At 39.8% G+C, this 19,079-nt stretch overlaps 1 protein-coding gene and 1 pseudogene across 3 annotated transcripts in view; both read left to right on the forward strand.

The window, feature by feature from the left end:
• The first annotated feature begins 8,327 nt into the window (after window positions 1-8,327).
• DR1 (down-regulator of transcription 1) overlaps window positions 8,328-19,079 on the forward strand; it is a 19,558-nt gene continuing 8,806 nt past the window's right edge. The window contains exons 1-2 of one of the 3 annotated variants that reach the window (XM_007468102.1): window positions 8,356-8,600; window positions 8,726-9,284. In XM_007468102.1, the coding sequence (XP_007468164.1) occupies window positions 9,065-9,284 (220 nt within the window). In that variant the 5' untranslated portion in view covers window positions 8,356-8,600; window positions 8,726-9,064. Of the gene's footprint in view, window positions 9,285-19,079 lie in introns of all 3 variants that reach the window. The other 2 variants (XM_007468101.1, XM_007468100.1) reach the window with 2 other exon arrangements.
• LOC103091617 (protein C19orf12 homolog pseudogene) lies at window positions 15,048-15,584 on the forward strand (annotated as a pseudogene).

The raw sequence follows: 19,079 nt of genomic DNA on the forward strand, positions 1-19,079 counted from the left end.
CACCTTCCACCAAAGTATCACAGCTCACCAAGAATGCCGTGATGTTCTGTTTAACCGAGCTTTTGTTGTTCCCCTGCATGAAATTCCCTCCCCCTTCTTTCTGAAAACGTTTTCAATGATTACCTCCTCTATGACACTTTGATTTGCAAGATCCTCCACTATGCCCATAGGGCCGGTTACGCCACAATCACGGCACGTAACACACTGCACTGTAGTCCGTGGTTTATTTGCCCATTAGACGACAAGCTCCTTGATAGACGGGGTAACTTTCTAGTTTACTATTTCTCCAGTTCCTTGTTACAGTCTGGCACATAGGAGACTCACTGAGTAAATGTATAAATGAGTAGACAGTTTCTGCTCGTGAGAACAGTTTCTGCTCATGAGAACATGCTCAGGCTTACCTGCTGGAAGAATGTGAAAGACAATGGAACCTTTCTAGATCTGATGACATCTGGTCCCCAAACACATGAGAGTCCAGCCAAAATTGGTAGAGCCATTTACCTCACTCACAGCTGACCCAGAAAATGAGTAAACCCAGCCAATTCCAGAAGAGCTGCCCAACTAACATAGAGATTCCTAAGAAATAATAACTGGTTAGTATTTTAATCTACTGACCTTTGCAGTAGCTTGTTAGGCAGCATTTTTTGTGGGAATAAATAATTGGTACAATATTTGTGGGTTAGATTTCACCTGGGGATCACCAACTTAAGAGCTTTGCTAGCTAAACAAAAGAGTTAAAATCCAAGGACTGCTTTTTCAAGTCACATTGTGAATGTGAAGAACGGATACATTTATAAATCAATAGAAAAAAATTTCTCACTACTTGCTAATATGACATTAAAAAAACTAGATTAAGATTTTTTTCAAACTTTAAAAATCAAAAGTAAACTCACCAATAATTTCTCTATTCCAACACAACTATTAATTGTTGAATGTTTCTCTTCAGCTTTTATCCATTTACATATGTATTTTTATATAGTTCTAATAACAATAGTTATATTTTGCTTTAATATTCAAGGGAAAGTGCTAATTCATACATAATACTTTTTTTTTTTTTTTTTTTTTTTTTTTGTATGCGGGCCTCTCACTGTTGCAGCCTCTTCCGCTGCGGAGCACAGGCTCCAGACGCACAGGCTCAACGGCCATGGCTCACAGGCCCAGCCACTCCGCAGCATGTGGGATCCTCCTGGACCGGGGCACGAACCTGTGTTCCCTGCATTGGCAGGCAGACTCTCAACCACTGCGCCACCAGGGAAGCCCCATAATACTTTTAATAGCTACATAATAACTCTTCAAACATATATACTATATTATTTCTGTATTATTTTAGACTACTTTTTTCCCCCTATTATCAAGAAGATATCAGAAGAGTAAAAAAGAGAAGGGAAAGTCTCATCTATAATTTCACCTCCCAGAATCAAAGGAAAAGACTCTCTGATATTTGTCTTCATTTTTTTTCTGTACATTAAAAAAGTGGAGTCATAAACTTTTTTTCCCTACCGAACAATATCATAAGCATTTTCCCATTAAAAAAAAAAAAAAGAAAAGAAAAAAGATGGCAAAATACAGCTTTTTTCTTTATTTGGTATTATTGCTTTAGGTACAAAGGCCGGGACGGTGTCTTTCTTATTTACTGCCAATGCATTTATATCCCAAGTACCTAGCAAAGTGTATTGTAGACACCCAATAAACATTCACTGAATGAACACAACGTATGAATGAATAATGGAATTTACATAAGTAGGCTTCCTAGTTTCATGTGCTTCAAATGCTTTTTAAATTAGCACAATTGAATTGTATTCAAAAGTCATATCATTTGAAAGAAAAACTTATTTGCATCACATCTTAAATTTATCACCTATAGACAAAGGAATTTGTTATTCACCTTAAAAATTCTTAGTTACAAAGTTGACCCATAGAGTAGACAAAAGAAGGAATTCCAAGGTTTTTATTCATGAATTGCTTGTACAAATATCACTAGATGAACACCATCTATTCTCAGTTCTTATGCCCCTCTCTGCAACTCTTGACACTTTTGGCTACTTCTTAACTCTGTCATGTATCATTTTATGTGACAGTGAATTTATACAACTTTCTTGCTATTTCTCTGACCCCTCTTTTGCCCTTGCCAGTGGTCATTCTCTAAAGATATCCTTTCTCCTTTGGTCATCTCCTTTTGCGATCACTGTCTATAATCACTCACTTATAATTTTGCCTTTAGCCTCTCCTCTCTGTGAAACATGCCCATATCTGTATATCTAATCCTGATCACTCTATTTGTGCCTTTTCAATCTCATCCACCTCCATTTCCTGAAGACCTCATTTTGCTTGTATTTTCAACCTACACCTCTTTTCTTTTGAATTACACGTGTCTCCTAGTCTTTGCAATTTTTCCTTGACCCAGCTTTTCCCCCAAGCTGTCATCCCATTTCCCTTTTCCCTTTACCACCCAATTTTTGGAAAGTGTAATCTGTGCTCCTTGCCTCCAGTTCTCTCCCTCATTCCTCTCCGTAACTGTTTGCATGTTGACTTCTGCTTTCGCCTATTGACCTTTTACTTCAGTGATTGTTTGCTCCCCTTCCAACAATGCCTCTCTGTGGCATCTCACACCCTTCCACCTCTCCCCTCATGGTTTTCTTTGCACTATGCTTTTTTGGTTTCTATCAAGTCTTCCCTGACATACTTGCTTCTTTTTGTCTTTGGACTTCTTTTTTACTCTACTGTCCTTAAAGGTCCTCATTCACTTCCAGAGTTAACAAATATTTACTGAGTGCCTATCATGTGCCAGGAACTGTGCAGCCCCAGGGATGCAGGGATGAACAATCCAGATGCTCACTGGCTCTGTAGTACTTACTTTTCCTTCCTCACTTGCAGATGCAATTAGAAGCAAAATCCTATAATTTGTTTCCAAATGACTCTGATTTGTTCCCTCTATCTTATTATCACTAAACTCTCTTTCTTCAGGTCTACATCATTATTAACTTGATTTTCAGCAGCCTAATAACTAATAACTAGTGTCCTCGTCTCTATTCCAGTCCATCCCACATATTATCCCAGACTAATCTTTTTAAACATTTATGTCATCCCCCTTAAAAAATGTTCACTCGCTCTTTCCACTGCCTGCAGAAGAAACACTAGACTCCTTAAAATTATGTTGGAAAGACCTGAGGCTTTGGAGTCAGAAAGCTTGGGTTGTATTCCCAATCTGCCATTTATTCACTCTGTGACCTTAAATAACCTTGCTGCATTTTGATTTTCCCACCTATAAGATGGGATTAATGACTAGTAATAAGGACTAAATACACATGAAAGTGCTTTATATTTTTAAAGTGCTAAAATTAATATAACTCTTTTTTCTTAGTTTGTTTAGAGATAGTTTCCATATTGATACTAGCCTAAGCTTCAGAGTTAAACAACAACCTGGTTTCAAATTCAGCTTTATTACTCATTATCTATAAGACTTTGAACAAATTAGTACACCTCTCTAAAACTCTCTTCCCACCGGTCAAAACACTCATTTTGTACGGCTGTCTGAAAATTAAATGAAATAGTGAATATGAAAACTTTTAGCACAGTGTGTAATTTATAATAGGCACTGATTGATTCTCTTTTGGGCCTAATTTACTTTTCCTGCAGCATATCCCACTATACCTCTTCACAAACCCTACCACTCCAGGCTACTTGATTTTCTCAATTCATATAATGTACTTTTGTGTTTCTTCTTCAGCTGCATACTCTTTCCTTCTCTATTAAAATTCTACTCAAGTCTTCAAGGCTCAGTTAAAATGTTGTCTTCCCTGAAGCCCTGTGTATCTCACAACTGGTGTGTTAATCTCTCCTTCCTCTGTACACTCTTAGCTTGTATGTTGATTAGAGCACTTTTTTTTCAATCTGGTTTATATTCTGATTCTCCCAACAGACTGTAGGGGCCTCGGAAACAAGGAGGATGTTGTATGTTGTATGTTTATTTCTCTCACATTATACTTACGACAGTAGACACTCAGTTATTGAATGAATGTAGAATTGGATGCTGTCTTTCTCTTTCTACTGCTATAGGACATCACTTGCTTAAATGCCTACTGTTGCCTCAAACCCAAACATGTGCAAAAGCAAGCACATCTTCCCTAAACTGCTCCCTTTCAATTTTGCTGTTTTTGATACTACCCTAATCCCTAGTCTCAGTTTCTGAGGCTAAAAATCTTAGAATTGTATTTGACTGATCTGTTTCCTTGACCACCTAGGAGCCAAACTACCAAGTTCTTCCAACTCTTTCTGTGAAATAGTTCTTGGATTCATCTTTCTTTATTCCATTCCTAGGATTATCAATCATTATTTTTAACAGCTATCACCATTTATTGAGCATTTACGTTCTGGGCTACTTTGTATACATTATGTCATTAGATCTTTAACACCTCTGTGAAGCAGGTACTCTTACTCTTATTTTACAGATGAGAAAAATCAAGGCACAGCTTACATACTTTGCCCAAGGTTACAGTTAATTAAGTGGCAGAGTGGGGATCAAACCCAGATGTGAAGCCAAAGCCTAGAGCTGGACTCTTTCAAGTTGTGTAGAACAAAAATAGGATTTTTAGAAGAGTATTATGAAGATATACAGGAAGTAAACAAGCACAGGAAACTGCATCATGGACACGTACTGTCTTTTTCGAAAGCAGAATACACCCACACTCTAGCGATCTAGTTATTTTGGGGAGCTCTCTGACATCAGCATTTGAGGCCCTAAGGCTTCTCTCCTTGCTTCTGTTGCCCTTGTTACAACTGACTGACATCTCTCCTCCCCCTCTACCTCTTGGCTTCTATTACTTCGTGACTCCTGCTGCCTCGTATGTTTGGCTATCCTACTTTTCTCTCACTATTGTGCAACACAAACGCTTTACTCCAATTAAGGCAACCTCCTCACTGTTTCCAGAACAATTTCTGTCTCCACAACTTTACGTTGTTACTTTGAACACAAATACTTTGTTCTTTTCTACCTCAAAATACAGTCAAAAGCCTGTACTTCAAAGCTCCTTCATTACTTATTCTCAACAGTTCCAATGGATTTTTGAGTGGTTACTTATGCGTTAAGTCTTCTTGCTGACCCACGATGAACCCGTAACATGAGTAAGAAATAAACCTTTTGAGATTTGGGGGTTATTTGTTCTTGCAACATAATCTAGCCTATCCTGACTGATCTACTGACTTCAGGGAAGTAATTTAGCTTTACCAAGTTTCACTTTCCTTATACGTAAAAGAGAGATTAAAACAGTATCTATCAAATAAGGCTGCTCTGAGGATTAAATGAGGTAATACAGGTAAAAGTATGTGGGTAAAATACAGGTAGACGTACTTAGCACCGTGCTAAGCACGAAAGAAGTACACAAATGTTATTTAAAAGTTTTGAATTATCACCAGCTAGCAATTGGTGTGTTAGTAATAACAAATGAGCATAATGGAGAGTATTGTTTGCTTTTTCAAATGTTAACTTCAAATTACATATGGTATAATATTCTTGTCAGTAATTTTAGTTGAAAACTTAGGCATCTACAAATTAACATTTTAAGATAACTACTATAGAGTTAGCCTAACTCATCATAAGAAACAGCTTTTCTTCTTTTCATATCATGAATTTTTGGATACCATGAAAAAAATGTTTCATATATATGCATTCTCTCTAAAACCTTTAAAGCTTATTAAAGAGATGTTACCCTTGTTTTCAAAAGCCCAGTTATAATAGGGATATATTGTTCTATAAATAACTATTTAAATTTGGGATCCAGATGAGCATATTTCATGATATATTGAAACGGAGCAGGACCCTATGGTCTATGCCCCATGTCCTCAGCCTGCCTTTAGTCTGTGGAAAAACTTTAGCCAAATAATAACTTTAGTCAGAGAAGTGAGAAAATGCAGAAACAAAGGAAAACAGTCAAAGGAGACCAAATAATAATAGTTTAGTCATTGAGCACAGTCAAGGGCCTTTAGTTCCTTCTCAAGGGTTATAGATAATATTCTGAGCTGTATCCTGTGAGCTGTCTTCTAGATACTGAAACCCACACCAGGTGGAAGAAGTTAACTACATGATGCCCAGACTGTAGCCATGACATACCCTGCCACAATTCCAAGAACTGGCCTCAAGGAAATGGGAACGAACCGACCATGGAACTGAAGATTCACTGTACCTAAAAAAAACAAGATGATGCTGGTCAGACCACCGCATGGCCAATTTCAAGATAACTGTCAGAGCCGACTGTACTGTTTCTGCATGTAGCCCTCTCCCTCAACCTATAAAAGCTCTTGCTCACTGGTTGTAGGAGCGGGGGAGTCGGTCTTTGGACAGGCGTCCGCCCGCCAACCTCCCCGCCCCCCCGTTTGCCGGCATCCAAAATAAAGCAAACTTTCCTGTCCACCAGCCTTGCCCCTTTATTGGCTTTTGAGCGGCAAGCAGCCAGACACCACTTTTGGTTACAATATCACCCCACTATTTATATTTAATTAAATTTTCTCTCAGCCATGTTATGTATGGTTTATTATTAGTTGAAGACTGCCCAGACCTGGTAAAGATAACAATCATAAACACATCTGTATAATAATTCATAATGTTAAAAGTGCTTTTGCATAGTCTCGACTTTGAATCTTCTGAGTTATATATTATTTCCATTTCTAGTTGAAGAAAAGGAGACTTGGACAGTGGCCTGTCTAAAGTAACGAAAAACTGGGACTAGAACCTAGGTTCCTTTACTACACATTTCTTGTTTATGCTACCACAGAACCCTGTAGTGATAAACCATTACTGGAATAACAACACATATGCTCTACTGATTTATGTATCATAACTCTATAAGCCTATGTAGCATAAATATTACATGAACAAGCATTAACTATCACTATTACATTTTTTCAGGAATGATAATATCTGGGTCAGTGATAATAATGTGATAATTTGGGGGACATGTTTTGCTAGCTAGCCTTTTCAGTCTGACAAACTTGGTAAGGCTGAGATAAATTTAGACACTATAACTCTTTAAATTAACAGTAAACTGACTTACAAAAACACTTAATAGAGAGCCAACATCTGTGCCACAACATTCCTTCACATTCCTATTTTGAAGAAAATTTTAAAAATATTGTTTTATCAAAGAAATTTTGTTTTGACTAAACTTAGGAACACTGAAAAACAAGTGTCTACACTTAAGAAATTAAAGAACCTGCAAGTGTACTGGAGAAAATGCTAAATGAAAAAAAAAAGTGTAAGTAAGGTCTCCTCATGGTGCCACATCTAGGGTCTTACACCGAAATAAAAAACTTTAAAACATTTCAAACAAGCCAGCTGCTGCCAATGTATGGAGAACAAAGTATCCCATTAATTAAAGTGCCTAAACTGATTTAAATGGTATCTTGGTTACTTTTTAGAAATTGCAACACGCTGCTATTTATAACACAGCCTCTTCTTCAAAAAGACAGTATGGCAAACTTAGTTTTTAAAAATAATGCAAATTTTGTTAAGAACTTGACACACGTTTGCTTCCCTGGAGAGAAGCAAAAATCAGAGTTAAGATACGTTAACACACTTTTTTTCCGCCTCATCAGAAGCCAACGTGCAATACAACATGAAAAATGTCTAAGCTGGAATCTTGTAATTTGGCTCATTGTACACTACGCCTTTCCACTACGTTGGATCTTCGTTCTAGTTTCCAGCTTAGCTATTAGTAGTGGCTGGGAGGGCAAGTCACTTCTCTGAATGTTTCATTTCCCATAAAACCAGAAAATGGGTGGAGGACCATAGAGAGTTTTGAGCCGAATAACGTCTATTAGATATCATCAAAAGCTTTTTCCTCCGGACGATGCAAACCCAGGCACACGGGGTTCTGCTTTGCCCGCATCCCACTCCCGAGCCTCGGCTTCGTTCCTCTTCCTTTCAACCTCAATTCGGGCTCCTGAAGGTTAGCAAAGAGTTCTTTTAACGAAATCCAGCGCTCCTTTGTCTCCAAACTTGGCTAGGAAAGGATTCCGAGGCCTCCGCTGGCTGAGAGAAGGTAGTGGCGGCGATCCACCCTCGCTGGGCCACCCACCCACCCCAACCTGAGTCTGGCGCCGAAACCCCGGCGCATGCTTGGGGCTCCCCGGTACCGCGAGGCGCGCGCTTGCCCGGCCACTGTTCCTGGAAAGGGCGGGATGCCAGGACGCGTGCCGGGACAGCGGCAGGCGGAAGCCGCTGGCGGAGAGGACGGGCGGTTCCCGCCAGCGCGGGTGGGGGAAGGGCGGCAGCCACACCCGGAAGTCGGTCTGGAAGGGAGGGGGGAACATGTGGGGGCGAGGCTTCCGGTAGCGCAAAGGGTATCGGGAGAGGCTTCTAGCAAACCTTCTCTGGCTTCTGGAGGGACGGACCACCGTTTCCGCGGCTTTGGCTTCTGCGATCTGCGTTCAGGCTAAACGGCCACAGCGGCGCCGCTGCCGCTCCCCTTGTGCCTGGTTCTGACCGTATTTGTTACCCGGAGGCCGCCCCGGTTACAGCAGCGGCTGCGGCCGACATGTTGTGAGGCGGCGGCGCGGGTGTCTCAAGGATGGTTTGGCTGAGGCGGCAGCAGCGGCTGCTGGCGGCGGCGGCATTGGCAGCTGGGGCTCCGGCTCTGTAGAGCCCAGCCCGCTGGGTGTCCGTCCTGTACCGCGGCCACACCAGTGCCCCTGGACCTTGCCTCTGCTCCGGCGCCGTTGGGGAACCGGTTAGGCAACAGCGCACGCCCCGCAGAGGAGACACGAAGGGGGTTCTCCAGTGCTCAGATTTCCGGACCACCTAGCCTTCCCCTCTCCGACCTGGGCAGTGCTGTCCCCAGAATCCTCAGCCCCCCGCCCCCAAATTTGCTCCCAGCTTCGCCCTGAATCTTTCACACACGCGGTTGTTCCACGCCCTCTCGAGCCAACCCCTCGCCCCTTAATTTTCTGCACCCTCTTCTCAGAACGCCCCCCGGATTGCTCTCCGAGAGCAGCCTTTTGAAAAATCTTCGTGGAGCAGTGGACCAGAACTGGGGGAGTTTTCAAAGTCGGGCGCGAGAGATAGGAAGGTACGATGGCTTCCTCATCTGGAAACGATGATGATCTCACTATACCCAGAGCTGCTATCAATAAGATGATTAAAGAGACCCTCCCCAATGTCCGGGTGGCCAACGATGCCCGGGAGCTGGTGGTGAACTGCTGCACTGAATTCATTCACCTTATATCTTCTGAAGCCAATGAGATTTGCAATAAATCGGAAAAGAAGACCATCTCGCCAGAGCACGTCATACAAGGTAAGTGGTATGTGTGGGATTTTGTTTCAAAGAGGGGCCGGGGACAGAGTCCTAATCGCGTGACCCGTTCATGTCAAAGCCTTCAGTTCTGTCCCCTGGTTAGTACTGATAACTGAAAAAGCTGCGCGGGCATAGAGGCAGCCGGTGCCTTAAAATCCCTGTGTAATATTCTCGTGGTCCTTTTCAAACAGCGAATGCAGGTAAGGGTTTCAAACGATTAGGTCAGCTAGCATCCCCCCAAATAAGGTAGTAGCAGCGATCTCAGTTTACAGCCAGGTAAGCCCAAGAAACAAGAATTTTGCCTACCTGAAGTGGAAGCTAGACGTGACAACTGAGAAAGTGCCTGCCTAGAGTGGAACCTAGATCATGACAACTGAGAGAGGAACCCAGAAGTTCTGCCTTGGAGAATTAGAATTCAGACCGGAAGTTTAAGCATGAGTGGAAAGGGTACCCCTTCCCCACCCGACCTTTTCACCAGTGTAGAGGAAAAGATGAATTTTCAGAACACGAGTGAAAATATTCTTAACGTGCATGTTCAACGTCGTAAAGTTTATTAGTGTTGGATAGAGAGAGTATATTTTCTGCTTTAAAAATGGTTTCATGGTCCTAACGTTAATCAACAAGTTGCCAAAGCACTCCAGTTCTATTCTGTAAGAAAAGGGGCAGTGTTCTTTAATCTTCCTTCCCCTCCTTCCTCACTTTCTTCCTTTTTTCTGTAGCTTGCTTTATTTCATGGAGATAGATTTTTAAAGCTTGGGTTGAAAGATTGTGAGAGATGTTTTTCATGGAATATTTCCCACTTGTTTCCCTGCTGTCATCCCCATTTAGATGTAAACGCTTCAGCTTTTATTGAACAGCAGTTCTGAAAGTTTAACCGTTTCTTCTCTCATCTTGGAAAAGATTTAGTTCAGTTAGTAGGGATTTGGGGGACCATATTCTGATGGTTTGTTTCAGGGATGGGGAGACATTTACTAGTCATAATGTTTTGGGAAGCACTTTCTGTCACTTGTACATATACTCTTATGAAAAGGTTGCATTCTATTTGAGGTGATAACTTGCTTTTTATAATAACCCAATTAAAATTCTAACAATTTCTTGATTGCTTTTGAAGTCAGAAAAAAAATCATGATTAATTTAATTTTGGTAGGCAGGCGATTGTCTACCATTTTATTTTTTAAATTTAACTTTTTAAAAGGTGACTTCCCTGTTATTCTGAAGTAGAGGACACATCTGCTCATATTCACCATATGCAGTATTTTATGGTCAATATTGACAAAAGGATTAAATGATTCATTTTTGATCCTTAATGATGTGTAGGAGGTAGATTTAAAACATACTCTGCCATTTCCATTTCAGTACATAAGGAGAAAAAAAATCCCTAGGAAGAAGTATATTTGATTTTAAAGCTAGTGTTTTCTTCTACTTATTTGGTGTACTCTGAAGTAAAATGAAAGCCAAGTTGTCTATGTTTCCTCTTGTGTTTTTATTTTTACATTGTATGTGCAGTTGTCACAAGTCTTTCACAAGATTATCCAACACAAATAGCTGTAATTACCTTTTACAACTCATAACAGAGAAAAAGGATCTTTTATCAACATTGTCTTTCTAATGAAAATTGCAAAAGATTTCAAAAGGATATGCCTAAACATTTGTTTACACCACAGAAGTGGGGATCATTCCAAAAATCTAAAAACACATTACAGTCTGTCTTCTTGGGTAGAGTTTATTCTTTTCTAGGATATATTTAGATTTCTGATTGACATGATGGAAGAAAAGTGCAGCTGTAGTGAACAGTATGCTAAACAGCTCAACTTTGGAATATGCTAAATTCAGTTTAACATATGAATCAAAAAGTTCCAGTGAAAGCATTTTCCTTGTGTACTGAGGATGATTTATTAATTAAAAAAGAAAATCACGCATTAACCTGCTACAGCCTTATAAATTTACCTTTTTTTTTTCTTTTAACATTGCCTTTGTTAAGTGGATAAGGACCTACATTTTAGCCCCAAATTCTCCCCAGTTAGGGGAATAGATTTTATACATTTATAACCTCATATTGATATCATATTGCTTAATCATTTAAAGAAACTTTTGTCTTGAGTGATAAAAGTTTTTTTAAAGAAATCCTTAAGTTGTGTATTTTTTTAGGTGTTTAAAGTGTGTGTTTATAGACTAACTCTAGAAAGCTGGGTATGACATTTTTTATGCTGTTCTGTCAATGTTGAATATTTAAGAATGTAAGATATAGCCAAGTGGAATAATGTACGTTTTAAAGTGGTTTGATTTTCACATGTTGAAGTTTGGATTTTTTTTAGTAATAAGTTTAATGAACTAAACTTTGCTTCAAAACATTTCACTTGTTCACTTGCCACTTTGCTTTACCTTGTCAGGGCAAATTAAGCATTTGAGGCAGTTCTGTAAAATGCATGCAGAAGTTAAAATAATTTTATTGCCAGTAAATCTGAAATTATATAACCTAGTTAAAATTTTAAAAAATTATCTAACTATTTTGCTTATTTTTAGTTTAAGAACATGGACTTTGAAGATCACATACACACAACAGAGGGAGTTCTAAGCTTATAAGGTGTTCCTTTTATTTCGTTGCTGGGTTTCTGTGAACACATATCTTTAAATGAGTATTAACATGTTCTGTTGCATTATGGAAAGAATTGACATTGAGAGTTAGGAGCTGCAGGTTCTGTACTGGAAAGTCTGGCCTTAGGCAAATCTGTTAACTAAGGTTTCCCCATTTATGTATAAATAATATTTAATGGTTTCAGATATAATTAGCAATTACTGAGAATTTGTCAGGATTAAGAAACTTACATGAAATATGCTACAATAAATAATAATTTTAAAACTTTATAGTGATACTGGTTGAAATATAAAGCTGAAAGTCTGTTATGTTTAACCTTACATCATGATGCCATTTGTAAAGCCAAAGTGTAAATAAGAATATTTTAAGTGATATTATTTTATCTCTGCATTTTAAAATCTCTTGCTACATTTTTTTTTCCTCATGTTTTTGAGAATAGTAACTGAAAGTAGTGAAAGTTTGAAAAAGTCTCCGAGGATTCACTTCTTCAGCAGTTGGATTGCTCCAAGCTCTATGTTGAAGGACTTTTTAAAAAAAAATTATAATCCCTCTCACATTGGTACTTTGGTAAAATACAAAAAAAAATGGATCACTAGAAAAACAAAATGAAATTTTTTGATACTGCATTCAATAGAAATAAAATTACTTTGTCAAATTGCTATGAAGTTTCTTTTTTTCCCCCCAGCTTTTTGAAATATAATTGACATGTAGCATTGTGTAAATTTAAGGTTTACAATGTAACGATTTGATGTGTGTATATATTATGAAATAATTACCACAATAAAATTAGTTAACACAGCCATCACTTCACATAGTTACAGTTTTGCCGTGAAGGTTCTTAAAATGCTTACTTTGAATTTCCGTACTTAACTCATTGCAGACCATTACAGGCATTTCTGGCACAAGTCCAGGGACCACACTTTGAGAATCTTGCTCTAAAGCCTAAACCACAGTCTGTTTTGGAAAGTGGATGTGGAGTAGTTTTGAAATCAGAGGATCTGAGTGATTGCAGAGAAGTTGTAATAATAATAAGAATGATATTGTATTGCCTAAATAATCATCCATACTGAAATTTTTTTCTGAAGGGACATGTAATTTACATTGCACAGTTTATCACATAATCAGGTGCTTTTCAAGTTAGGATTTTACTGTTTTCTTTAAAACTGATATGTCTTTTGTTTTTGTTTTCCTTCTGCCACCTAGCAATTACTTTTGAATACTACTGTGTACTTGGCACTGTACTAGATACTGCTAAGGATATAAAGATGAATGATACTTGATTCTTGCTCTGCCATCCGTCTCTCATTGTTGTCCCAGATTCCCACGAGTGGTGATACCATAGAGGGCATGATTCTTAAGGGTCTTTGTCAGGCCAGTAAGCCAAGAAGTCACTTTGGCCTACATCCTCTTAATGTATTTTAAGCTAACTAACATCACCTCCATACCTCCATCACCTAACATACAAACAAAAGAAAATAGAAAAATTAGAGAATGCTATTTTTTATATTTTAGTTTTTTCAAATGAAAACCATGCATTATGCATTTGAAGTATAAAGTAATTCACACAAATTCATGTTATAACAAAACTTTTGAGGAGTACATCATTTTTGGTAAAATATAAGATACGACTGTATTAAAATTGTTGGGTGGACATTTTTACTTTTTTTTTTTAAGTAGTTGTCTTAATATCTGTCTTTCAAATTGAAAAAAACATGCTAAATGTTTTTTTTTTCCCCCCTTAATATGCCATGCACTTTTCTGGGTACAGTTTTAAGGTAGATGGCAGAGGGTAGCAGACAGACCTCTGAGAAACAAGTGATACGTGTTTTATCCACAAATTTTAAAATGTATATATTATTATTTGTTTAATTTATTTTTCTGACTTTTACTCTGAGATCCTTAGAGCGAGGGCCATCAATAGTCCATAAAATCCCTTTGTACAAATTAGAAAAAGGCACTCCTTCCGTGTATTAATTTTGTATCCTGCAACTTTACTGAATTCACTGATGAGCTCTAGTAGTTTTCTGGTGGCATCTGTAGGATTCTCTATGTATAGTATCATGTCATCTGCAAACAGTGACAGTTTTACTTCTTCTTTTCCAGTTTGGATTCCTTTTATTTCCTTTTCTTCTCTGACTGCCATGGCTAGGACTTCCAAAACTATGTTGAATAATAGCGATGAGAGTGGACACCCTTGTCTTGTTCCTGATCTTACAGGAAATGCTTTCAGTTTTTCACCATTGAGAATGATGTTTGCTGTGGGTTTGTCATATATGGCCTTTACAATGTTGAGGTAGGTTCCTTCTATGCCCACTGTCTGGAGAGTTTTTATCATAAATGGCTGTTGAGACACTCCTTCCTTAAAAACCTTTACTACCATCTGCCAGAAAAAGAGCTATAATAAGCATACAGATCTATGATGTTTACAGTATGAATGGCTCTCCTCAGATTTGCTGCTGTTGTGCACTGAACCACCTGCACAACTGTTAACTGATGGCCCTGCTTAGGAGCCATTTTCCTTATCCTTTAAGATTCTCCTTTATGTAAAATGGGGATATTATTACTACATGGTAACAGATGATGTAAAATATCCCCATTTAGAAAATGCTGTGTCCAGTTACTCATATCCGTTAGCCAAAATGTGTTTAAAATTAGGATTAAAGTCAATGCAGTTTTGAAATTAAATTTATGGCTGCTCCCGTTGAACGATTTTATTGAGAGTACAGTGTTTGTACTCAGCATTGAGAGTATAGCTCTTTCAATAATATTAAATATTAACCTTGGACTTACTTGCAGTTTTTTTTTTTTGAAAGCAGTGTTCTCAACCTTAGATGTTTTTAAAAGTGAGTTTTTTGTTTGTTTTTTAATTTTTAACCCAAGCCCTCCATGGTTTAAGGTAGATTGGATTGAAGTTTTTAATGTCTAGTCTAGTGATTCATGACATTTTGAAGAGTCCTCTCGTCTATTGATTTGTTAATTTAGTAAATTTAATATACTTGTTCAGCTTGAATTTAATGGTGTGATAATGCATAGCTATACATTTATTTAGGCCCTGTATACTTACTAGCATACTCTTAAGTGTAAGAGAAAAGATATAGATGAATAAAAAAAGTCCCGGCGCCTGCCAGCCTGTGACCTCGCGGCGCCACCTCCGCAGGTCTGCTGCGATGCCCGTCGCGGTGGAGGACATCATGAGGCTCCTGTGCTCCGTCTCCGAGGAGAGGAAAATGCGGGCGGCCGTCAAGCACTCCGGGAGGGGCGGCCTGGTCACAGGGGTTGTGGCCTTCGTTGGTGGTTTGGTGGGCGGGCCACCAGGACTAGCCGTTGGGGAGGCCGTGGGGGGTTTGTTAGGCGCTTGGATGACAAGTGGACAGTTTAAGCCAGTTCCTCAGATCATAATGGAGCTGCCACCTCCCGAGCAGCAGAAGCTCCTTAACGAAGCCACTGCCATCGTCAGGCGCCTGGAATGGACAGACGCCGTGCAGCTGACCATGCTGGTCATGGGCAGTGAGGCCCTGCAGCAGCAGCTGCTGGCGATGCTGGCCAACTACGTAACCAAGGAGCTCCAGGCGGAAGTGCAGTGCGACGATGAGGCCTCTGCTGCGGGAAGCGGGCTCCATTTAGATGATTCTTCCCGACTCATGGAAGGTGACTGGGGAGCTGCAAGAAGCCCCACATCATCAGAATATTACCCTAAACTGTAGCGAACTCTCCTGGTGGAGAGGCTGGGGCTGTGCTATATCATGTTCTGGAAGTTATTTGAGAAGATGCCGTGTTTTGTGGCCGTGTGCACCTGTGTGCCCTGACAACCTTTCAACTGGGAAGCTGGTGAACAGTAAAGCTGTGACTGCTGCCACGTAGCGGCAGTTTTCTGAATCTACTCTCGCTCACATAGGAGCTGGGAGAAGGTCTTCACGTTCAGCCTTCTCATCTCATCACGTGAAGATGATGCCTGTCCAGGCAGCCGTTGCCCGACCAGCCCTCCCTTGGGACCTTGGGGCTGTCCCCTGCTGGAATCATGTTTACCTCTTGAACGCCCCTTCCCCACCCAGTGACTTCTGAGTGGCCTGCTGAGTGAAGCCACAAATGTCAGTGGCACCCAGCCCCTCCCCCAGTAGCTGCCCGACTGGGCTCTTGCCCTCCCAGGGGCTTGCTTTGCCCATCTGAAAAGTCATAGTAGTTCTTGAGTGATGTTTTTTAAATTAAATATTTTCAGTAAAATTGATCTTTCTGAAGTGGTAGAATTATAAACTATCTCTAAGAAATGTGTCCACCCTAAATTTCCATGCTAAATTTCACCCTAAATTTCCCCTAATTTCCCCTAAATGTCTTCTGAACAACAGCAACAAAATGATGAATAAAAGATGAATAATATGTCCAAGTTAAGGGACTCTTAACATGTTAGACACTGTGTTGTTAAATGCCATAGGTTAATCACTTGTTGATTTCCACAATCCTTAAAGTATTAAAAATATAATAGTGAATACTTAATTTTGCTCCTTCTGTGGGCCAGCCTCTGTTCTTAGCTCTTTGTTTATATTCATTCATTCTTCACAGCAACCTGATCTGATGAGTTGTAGGTACTGTTATTCTTGTTTTAGAGGAACAGAGGTGAAGGAACTTACCCTGACTCACACAGCTAATATGAGGCAGAGTTGGGAGTCAGTTCCTGTGAGGCTGCAAGCTTAACCACTATAGTGCTTCTGGTTGTAGGAAGATATTATGAAATTATGAAATATGAAATAGATGCTGTTTTCATTTTACAGATGGGAAATTGAAGCTTAGAGATATTAAGCAACATATCCAAGGTTATACAAATACAGTGACAACCAAGTTCCAAATTCTAAGTCTATCTTATTTCAGAAGGGGGAGATTACTTCTGTCTAGGAGGATCAGGCAAGCTTAATTTGAAGATATAGTTTGATCCAGGACTTGAATGAATTACTGTCAGCACGAATGTGGGAAACTGGTGCCTGTTGGGAAACATTGAGCAGTCAGGTTTAACAAAGTATGCAGGGATTTAATGGCAGAAATAAAGCTGGGAAGGTAAGTGGGGCTAGATCCTGGAGAACCTTGTTGTAGGGCTAAGGAAATAAGACTTCTTTTCTTTGTTTATTTAAAATTTTTAAAGTTTTGTTTGCATACGGTATTTGTTTTTCTCTTTTTGGCTGCGTTTGGTCTTCGTTTCTGTGCTCGGGCTTTCTTTTAGTTGCAGCGAGTGGGGGCTACTCTTCGTTGGAGTGCATGGGCTTCTCATTGCGGTGGCTTCTCTTGTTGCGGAGCACGGGCTCTAGGCATGCAGGCTCAATAGTTGTGGCGTGCAGGCTCAGTAGTTGTGGTACACGGGCTTCGTTGCTCCGCGGCATGTGGAATCTTCCTGGCCCAGGGCTCGAACCCATGTCTCCTGCATTGGCAGGCGGATTCTTAACCATTGCGCCACCAGGGAAGCCCAAGACTTTTCTTTAGAATAAGAAAATAAGACTTTTCTTTAGAATGTGGTGGGACACCTTAAATCATTTACTGATTTCTTTTGGTACTGTCTCCAGCCAGTATTATTGAAAATGCACTACTATGCTTATGCCTTTAAAAAAGAGAAAAGAGGGACTTCCCTGGTGGCACAGTGGTTAAGAATCCACCTACCAATGCGGGGGACACAGGTTCGAGCCCTGGTTCTGAAAGATCCCACATGTTGCAGAGCAACTAAGCCCGTGTACCACAGTTACTGAGCCTGCGCTCTAGAGCCCGTGAGCCCCAACTACTGAAGCCTGCGCGCCCAGAGCTTGTGTTCTGCAACAAGAGCAGCCACCGCAATGAGAAGCCTGACACCGCAATGAAGAGTAGCCCCTGCTTGGGGCTTCCCTGGTGGCGCAGTGGTTAAGGATCCGTCTGCCAATGCAGGGGACATGGGTTCAAGCCCTGGTCTAGGAAGGTCCCACGTGCCGTGGAGCAACCATGCGCCACAACTACTGAGCCTGAGTGCCACAACTACTGAAGCTTGCCGGCCTAGAGCCTGTGCTGTGCAACAAGAGAAGCCACCCAATGAGAAGCCCGCGCACTGCAATGAAGAGTAACTCCTGCTCGCTGCAACTAGAGAAAAGCCCACGCGCAGCAACAAAGACCCAACGCAGCCAAAAAAAAAAAAGAGTAGCCCCTGATTGCCGCAACCAGAGAAAGCCTGTGCGCAGCAACGAAGACCCAATGCAGCCAAAAATAAATAAATTTATTTTAAAAAAAAGAGAGAAAAGATAAAACTTTGGCTTCTAGCATTGACATTTAAAAAATGTCTGTCAATTCAAGTAAAAAATTCAGGCTGCCTAATTTTCACTTAATTTCCTACTATACTCCAAACTCCTTGAGGCCAGGGATTAGGTGGTGGTTAATTTGGTAAACAGAACTCAGAATAAGAATAATGTCTTATTGAAATTTGGGGGGAACAAGGGGAGGGTCTGTAAGTTAATTAAAAATTCAAGTAATAGCAGTCTGCTTTTTGGCATCACATTATTTCTAAAGACGGTTGATGAAAACAGCTTAATATATGAAATAATTAAAGTTGTAAGTCATTCAAAATGCCTTAAAAACCACAGCTTATATGGGAATGTAGATTTTAAAGGCATATTTGGTATTCTCCTTGAAGAGCAAATTCCTAAAGTTGGAACTTAGGGCATCTTTACTGAGGGAGTCTGGCTCATCATAGTTGTTGAAAGACTGTAAGAACTGATGAACTAACTTAAGTTCATTTACTGTGTTTTTCACCACCTATATTTCATCAGTGGCTCAGAAAGCAAAATATGATTTTGGGGCCTTAACATTTAGAAAAGTATATAATCTTAAATACCGTGAGCCAAAAGGAAATTTTATGCTTTGTCTTTCTGGATTACAGAAAGCCTTTTTTTCTTACAAATTTTTCTTTCTAAATGTGAAAAAATAAAGGGAGAGAATTTTTTGTTAATGTTTCTTCCATCCTTATAGTCTTCCTTTATCCCAGTTTTTCTGCCATGTCACTTTAAATTTTTATAGTGTTTCCTGTTAAGTTTTATTTTCAAGGGAAACTTTGGTTGAATATAAATGCTGAATTTCATAAGCTCTTTCCACCAGTATTTCTTAAACTTGGCAGTTTGAGTGTCTTTGCTAAAAATACTAGTTTCCTGTTGGTATATTAGACAAAAGAACTTATCTATTCTTTCATCTTATCCTGCTGA

The sequence above is a fragment of the Lipotes vexillifer genome, unplaced genomic scaffold, assembly GCF_000442215.2.
Source record: "Lipotes vexillifer unplaced genomic scaffold, Lipotes_vexillifer_v1.1 scaffold905, whole genome shotgun sequence".
In the NCBI taxonomy this organism is placed as follows: domain Eukaryota; kingdom Metazoa; phylum Chordata; class Mammalia; order Artiodactyla; family Lipotidae; genus Lipotes; species Lipotes vexillifer.